The sequence below is a fragment of the Rutidosis leptorrhynchoides genome, chromosome 2, assembly GCF_046630445.1.
Source record: "Rutidosis leptorrhynchoides isolate AG116_Rl617_1_P2 chromosome 2, CSIRO_AGI_Rlap_v1, whole genome shotgun sequence".
In the NCBI taxonomy this organism is placed as follows: domain Eukaryota; kingdom Viridiplantae; phylum Streptophyta; class Magnoliopsida; order Asterales; family Asteraceae; genus Rutidosis; species Rutidosis leptorrhynchoides.
The window spans coordinates 223,153,837-223,161,899 of record NC_092334.1 but is presented as its reverse complement, the minus strand read 5'-3'; the positions used below and the strand labels follow the sequence as shown (position 1 = coordinate 223,161,899).

The following is an 8,063-nucleotide window of genomic DNA, read 5'->3' as shown; positions in this document are numbered from 1 at the left end:
GTAGGTTAAGCAGTTTCGATGTCGAAGGATGGAAGCAAGTGAAGAAGATCTTTTGATCTTCTGTATATATTTAAATAAAATATGAAGCTCGGTTACCGATATCATCTAATGGGTCGGTTTCCAACTTAAAATGGATCCTTAATTGGGCTTGGGTCGGTTTAAAACTTTTAAAGGATCCTTAACTGGGCTTGGACGTAACACCAACTATGAACACGTCTAAATAACAAATTATGTAACACGTCCAATTAATATACTAAGAGCTAAAAAATAGGAAGTTTGTTACGATCGAGTTTTTGAATTTGATTTTAATTAGGAAAACTATACTTATAATTAAAATACAAAATTAACTATACTATAATTATCTATAACTAATAACTTATATAATCACCCATAAAATCTTATAAAAAAAATAATGTGAACGTACAAGAGCTATCTATTCATTCATTCATTCATAGCTTTTAAGTTTAATCCATTCGTTGATCATCATCTTCAGCTGTAGTTTTCGTATTCAATCAGAGGTAACACTTTCTTTCTTTTTATGTTTTGTTGTTGTGTTGAATTTAATACATATGGTTGTTGTTTGTAATCATACTAGAAAATATAGTTGTAATTGGTAATATAGTAATTGAATCAGTGATCTGGAACTGAAGTTTTGGATATTTTTGTGCTAGTCCCTGTACGAATACAATTGTAAACAATTATATGAATACAATTGCAATCAATTAATTGTATTCAATTGTTTTGCTGTAACAATCAGCTAATAACAATATAAAACGGCACAATTGATATGATTGATTCTATATCCGACTCTACAACACAACAAACTTGTTAACACATACAGAGCATACAAGTGTGCAGGAACCAAACAAACAAAACATACACACCAATATAATACATCTGTATATGCCAGCCATTGCACAGAACATAAAGTGTTGCAGAATAGAACACAGAAACATAAAACTACATATATACTGTGTACACGAACCTATTAAAACATGTTCAAATATCGATCAAGGATATTTAGTCCATAACAATTGGATTAATTTCAGTCATACCTTTTCCATCTTTGACGAAAACATTTTTTGATAGCTTGATCTTTAGGATTAGTTCCGATTTCCTTCTTCTTATTGGTTGTACCGGAATTTTTTCTTCAATTCTTGGATTCTTCAACATTGCATCTTTTTCTTTAATCACTGGATCGCTTTCTTCTTCGCTCTCCGGTTCTCCTCCTGTTGCTGATTCTCCATTGTCACCATCTTCGTCAGTTGATTGTTCTTGTTCTTCTTCTTGTTCTTCTTCTTCTTCGGTCTCTATATCTGAGGCTTCTTCAATCACGGGATAGTCATCAAAATTCTCATGGTTGACAATATCTTCTTCGATCACTAGATCTTCATCATGCTTCTCATTGTCAACAATAACGACATCGGTCGCTGGATATTTATGAAGATTCTCATTGTCAACCATCTTTTCATTGTCATCAACAGCCCGATTCTGATCATACAATATTACATTGATAGGAACAAAAACAAATAATAGAGAATACTATAATGATGTTATTCGATCACCAAACGTTGTTAAAAAATTAAAGAATAGATTAACCATTAAGCACCTGCAAAAAATTTGATCAATTATATCAATTACCTTTGTGTTTTTCAAGGCTAAAACCACGTTATAATTTTTACCGCTCCCCACTTTCCACTTTTTACCGCTCCCCACTTTCCGTTTTTTACCGCTTTTGCTAAACCCAATTGTACTACTAAGACCCCTTGTCCTACCACCATGTTCTTTGCCAACATGTAGTAACAAGGGATCCCCGCCCTCTTTATCAGTTTTTACCTGGATTAAAACAACAAACGTACGTAGGGATGACAATGGTCAAAGCTTCCAATCACCCATATTTATAAAAACAATTAAAAAGAAAAAAGAATAATTGAAAAATTAAAAAAATGAAATTTTAAAAGAAAAAAAAATATGAAAACGGCATGATTTATATCGATAAAATTGAAGAATGATTCATATAGGATTATAAACAAGCAATAAAGTAATCGGTTATAGTACAATTAGGAATTAATAAGGCTAATAATAAAAAGAAAACAATTATGTTACCATCTTATCTATCAGCGACGTATCGGCACATAATTTCCTCTTTCCTCCTGTATCGATCTTCGTCCAACCCAACACATAGTTCCTTGTAGCAGTATCGCTGATATCGTGGTACACAGTATGCTTTTCTGGATCATTTCGTTCCTGCTCCCACTTTTCTTGTTGGCCTCGATATCCACAACGACCAACATGGGCAATGCTTTCTTTCTGTTTTTGCAGTGCGTGTATGAGTCCTTGTTCTCGTAGTTCCTTTACATTTTACATGGGATTTTAGAGCACATTAGTTACAAAATACATTATTAACTACATAGAGTTAAAAAATAAATGAGTAACACTAACCCATTTTGTTGGTGTGTCTTCAAGTTCACAAAACTTAGTCCATTTTTCTGGACTTATGAATCCGTACTCTTTATCTTCCTTATAAGGAAGCTTCCCTTCATCCATATAATTTCGTAGCTTCCTCCTGAATCTCATAAACACACTGTTGCAGTGTTCAAGTGTCTGTTTCTTAGCAAAATCGTCTTTTATAGCATGTTGTTTCTGTAGACGTTTAAAATAAGTGGTCAATGTTGTTACATATATAAAGACAGAATTACTTAAACCCAAATTTCTTAGATCTTAGTAATTTATACCTTGATTATCAACCACAAGGCATCTTTGTCGTCAGGATGTACCTTTTTCCAAGTATCGACAAGAAAATTAATCCTACGCCTTGTCAAAACACCTACGTTACTGGAAAAGGCTTTTTGATTTTTTCCTATAGCTTCGCCGAGACTGTTGAATTCAACCTCACCGGATATTTTTTTCAGTTGCTTGTTGACGCCTCTTTTCGGCGGAACATAATTTTCCTGAAATTCCTCGTTCATATCCGTATCACTGTTATCATGTCGGTCCTGTGCACATAAAAAATACATTAGTCAGCAACACAATAATTAAATCTTAAAGTTATCATGTTTGGGCTTTAGTTTGATATGTGTTTTGTTTGTCACTTTTCAGATCATTTTCTATACATAACTAGTTTATCTGTATAGAAGCTATACATAATTCATAAAACATACTGTCCATAATGGTTGAACACTTGAACCTACCACATTTGTTTTCTTGACCGATGAAAAATCAAAGTTTGAACAACAGTTAAAAATTGAACCCAACAAAAATTCATAACCTGAACAACAGTAAGTAAACTAGTTTTATTAATTCTAGTAACATAACAAGAACAACATGCTGGACATAAAGCTTTTATTAATTCTACTTATATATCATTTTTATGTCAATAACTAGTATACTTAAAGAATTCATAAAACAAACACAACAAGAAGTAACATGAACAAGAACATCATTCAAAATTAAAGTAATGTACTTACAGAATTCATATTAGCAGTTCGTTTGTACAATTTATTTGCTGTTCTTTTAGTGTAACGAATTCCTGCAAATTAAAATCGAAGATAACGTAATTAAAATACTGAAGATTGAAATCAAAATTGAATTAGAATCGAACATGCATATAAAAAGTAAATCAAACAATTCGATTGGGGAACTCACCAGACATCTTACTTCTTGTACGATTTAGAAATTAGGTTATACAAATTGAATGGATTGGGTTTTGTTGCAGATTGAACAATTACGGGGTCTTGTTATATCTATTAGGGTTCAAAGAATGTCGATGGTGATCGACGAGTAATTGGGATTTGGAAGTTGGGAATTGGGGTTCAAGTACAGAATGTCGATGAGTAATGTCGATGGTGATACAGATGAATTATGTTATTAATTAAATACAGATGATAATAATTAAATACTTATAAATTATGATATTATATTTACTTATGTTATTATATATGTATATATATATACATATATATACATATATATATATATATATATATATATATATATATATATATATATATATATATATATATATATATATATATACCTATACTTATAAATTATAATAATAATTAAATACATCATAGTTGTTGATTAATTTGTATTAATCCTTTAATTTTCTGATTTTTATACAGATGGATCGGATTGATCGGACTAAATGGATGTACGACATAGGACGGACTAGCACCGACTATCTGAAACGGCTTGATGAATTTATAACCATTGCGGAGACTGATCAATTAAATAAAGGAAGCAATGTAATCATTTGTCCTTGTAAAAAATGTATGAATGGGAAGTCCTTCAAGGATTCTACCGATATTAGAAATCATCTTATAATAAACGGATTTATGAGAGGGTACACCTGTTGGTCTTATCACGGTGAATCATTAACCGATCATAACCCAGGCTCTTCAGATTCCAATCAATTAAACGAAGAAGATTCATACATTAGTGATAACGATAATTTTGAGGCCATGTTTGAGGATATTGAGGATAATGTTGGCAAAAAGTATCATGAGAAATTTGAACATCTTAAAGTTGACTCCGAAAAACCGTTATACAACGGTTGTACGAAATTTTCAAAACTTTCTGCCGTGATAAAACTATTAAATCTAAAAGCAAACAATGGTTGGAGTGACACAAGTTTCACTAGCTTGTTAGAGTTGTTGCATAAAATGCTCCCCGAAGATAATGAGTTGCCAGTTTCAACATACTATGCCAAGAAATTGATGTGCCCGATGGTATTGGAAATACAAAGAATACATGCATGTCCAAATGATTGTATGTTATACAGGAATGAAAATGAAAACCTTCATGAGTGTAAGGTATGTATTACATCTAGGTATAAACGTGGAAAACCAACTGACGAAGACAGTGATGAAAATGAACCTCCTGCAAAAGTATTGTGGTATTTCCCTATCATACCAAGATTGAAGAGGTTATTTGCGAATGCCAAAACTGCAAAATTATTACGTTGGCATGCGGAAGAGTGTAAAAAGGATGGAAAAATAAGACATGTGGCCGATTTAGTTCAATGGAGAACTATTGATAACGAATTTGAAGACTTTGGGAATGAGATACGAAATATTAGGTTGGGACTTAGTTCAGATGGAATGAATCCTTTCAGAGATTTGAGTAGCGGTCATAGCACGTGGCCTGTTTTGTTATGCATTTACAACCTTCCATCTTGGCTATGTATGAAACGAAAACACATAATGCTATCCCTTTTAATTCAAGGCCCAAAACAACCTGGAAACGACATTGATGTTTATTTGGCACCGTTGATTGATGACTTAAAGTTACTATGGGATACCGGTGTACAAGTCTATGATTCATACAAGAAAGAGTACTTCCATCTACGGGCAATGCTTTTTTGCACCATTAACGATTTTCCAGCGTATGGTAATTTGTCTGGATATACTACGAAAGGGAAAAAGGCATGTCCTATTTGTGAGAAAAATACTCACTCGATATGGTTAAAAAATTGTAGGAAACCAGCATTTATGGGACATAGAAGAGAGCTCGCTGTGAATCACCCTTATCGCTCCAAAAAAGACTTATTTGATGGTACTGTAGAGAAAAGCGTTCTACCGCCACGATCGGATGGAAAAACTATTTTCAAAATGGTTAAGAAGCTAAAAGTTGTGTTGGGAAAAACCGGTAATGGTCCGCCGAAAGGGATGTGGAAAAAAATCCATATTTTGGGAATTACCGTATTGGAAGCATTTGCGCGTCCGACATTGTCTAGATGTTATGCATATCGAGAAAAATGTTTGTGAAAGTTTGGTGGGGTTACTGTTGAACATTCCTGGAAAAACAAAAGACGAAATTAAGGTTCGAAAGGACATGGAACTAATGAATATCATACCTGAGTTAACACCTAAACTAATGCCAAGAAGGATCACCAAGTTTCTTCCCCCAGCTTGTTACACCATGTCAAAGGACAAAAAAACTAAATTTTACGAATGTTTATATGGTGTTAAGGTTCCATCAGGTTATTCGTCTAACATTAGGAAATTGGTTTCGATGAAAGATTTGAAGTTATCCGGTATGAAGTCACATGACTGCCACGTACTAATGAATCAGATGATTCCTATTGCAATTCGTGGAATTTTACCTGACCGCATACGACACAGAATAACAAAACTATGCTTATTTTTCAACATGATTCATTCGAAGGTGATTGATCCTGAGGTTTTGAATGAATATCAAAGAGATATTATACTCACTCTTTGTGAACTTGAGATGTATTTTCCACCTTCTTTCTTTGATGTCATGGTTCACTTGGTTTCTCACATTGTCGGAGAAATCAGGGAATCCGGTCCAGTTTTCTTACGCTACATGTATCCATTCGAAAGATATATGAGTATCTTAAAAGGGTATGTAAGGAACCACAATTGACCAGAAGGTAGTATCGTCGAAGGATATGCTTCCGAAGAGGTCATCGACTTCTGCACAGACTATATGGATGGGATCAAAAGTGTCGGGATTCCTTTAAGTCAACATGAAGGTAGACTATCTGGCCAAGGGACAATTGGGCACGATTTGGGGTATCCAAAAAATGTTGGCGATATACATGACGCACATTTTACTGTGTTACAACACACTACAGCTATTGATCCGTACATACAGGAGCACGAGTCGTACTTGAAATGGGAGAACCGTCAATGGAATGCAAAATGATTGGCTAAAGAACACAAAGACAAATTTTCAGAATGGTTGAAAGATAAAGTTAGGAGCACACTTCCAGATGTTGATAAAACAGTACAGGTTTTAGCATTCGGTCCCAGACAAGTGATAAGATATCAAGGCTATGAGATTAATGGGTATACATTTCACACCAAAACACAAGATGATAAGGGTAGGACACAAAATAGCGGAGTGACGGTCATAGCCTCTCAGACTGAAGTAACCATTGTCAATCGTGAAGAAAGATTAAGGATCGCTAAAAACTCATATTACGGTGTCATTGAAGAAATATGGGAATTAGAATACGGTGGTTCGGTCTTTGTACCCTTGTTTAGGTGTAAGTGGGCTGATAATCAAAAAGGAGTTAAAATTGATGAAGATGGTTTTACGACAGTAAATCTATCCACTAATGGTTATCCGACAGAACCATTTGTTTTAGCAACACTAGTTACCCAAGTATTTTATAGTGAAGACCCGAAGGAAAGCAGGTGGCACGTGGTAAAATTCGGAAAACGACGGATTGTTGGTGTTGAAGATGTTGTCGATGAGGAAAAATACGACCAATTTGACGAGTTGCCTCCCTTTTCAGTCGGTGTTGCACCTATGAATGAAGTTAATGAAAATGATACAATTTATTTCAGAGAACACCACCGTGAGGGAGACGAGGTCCAAGACACATAAAATTTTATTATTGATATTTTTATTATGAAGTTGTAGGTATTTTTTAATTATTGAATTTAGATTTTTTAAATTTTTTATACACACAATGTTTATTGCGTTAATATTTAATACTTATTGATATTATTTTCATAGAGTAAGATTTTATTATTATTTTACTGAAATCTATTATTATTATTATTTTTAATAATATTAGTATTTTTTTTCTTAATCTTGTAATTAAACCAATTAACATTGAAATTAAGATTGGTAATTGTTGCCCGCTAAATAATTCATCATCGACTGCCAAATTATTATAATCTATTCAAATAATCCAAATCTAATACACGATTACACAAAAACCAGCTCAGATCAACTTTCTTCTCATAACCGCCATAGAACAACACGACTTCAACCCTAATACCCCAAGCTTCGATCTAAAACCCCTAAATCATTTACTACAATAGTCGGATGCTTCAACATATTTGAATTCTTAATTAAACCATTCGAATTCTTCATTAACCTATTTCCTGCTTCAATTCGAACCAACTGCATAAAATCAACAATATCTTCTTCAATCATTTATCATGGTACGTGTATTAATTGCTTATAGTATTGTGATTATATTATGAATTATGAATACTGTGTCTGTATGAAATGATGATTTATGAATATTGTGTCTGTACAGAATTATGGTTTTGTACAGAATTATGAATTGTGAGTTTTGT

General features: G+C 33.3%; 1 protein-coding gene across 1 annotated transcript; it reads left to right on the top strand.

Moving 5' to 3' along the window:
• The first annotated feature begins 4,124 nt into the window (after positions 1 to 4,124).
• LOC139888567 (uncharacterized) lies at positions 4,125 to 5,768 on the top strand. The gene has a single exon (XM_071871570.1). The coding sequence runs from the start codon at positions 4,125 to 4,127 to the stop codon at positions 5,766 to 5,768; it is 1,644 nt and encodes a 547-aa protein (XP_071727671.1).
• The last annotated feature ends 2,295 nt before the right edge of the window (positions 5,769 to 8,063 follow it).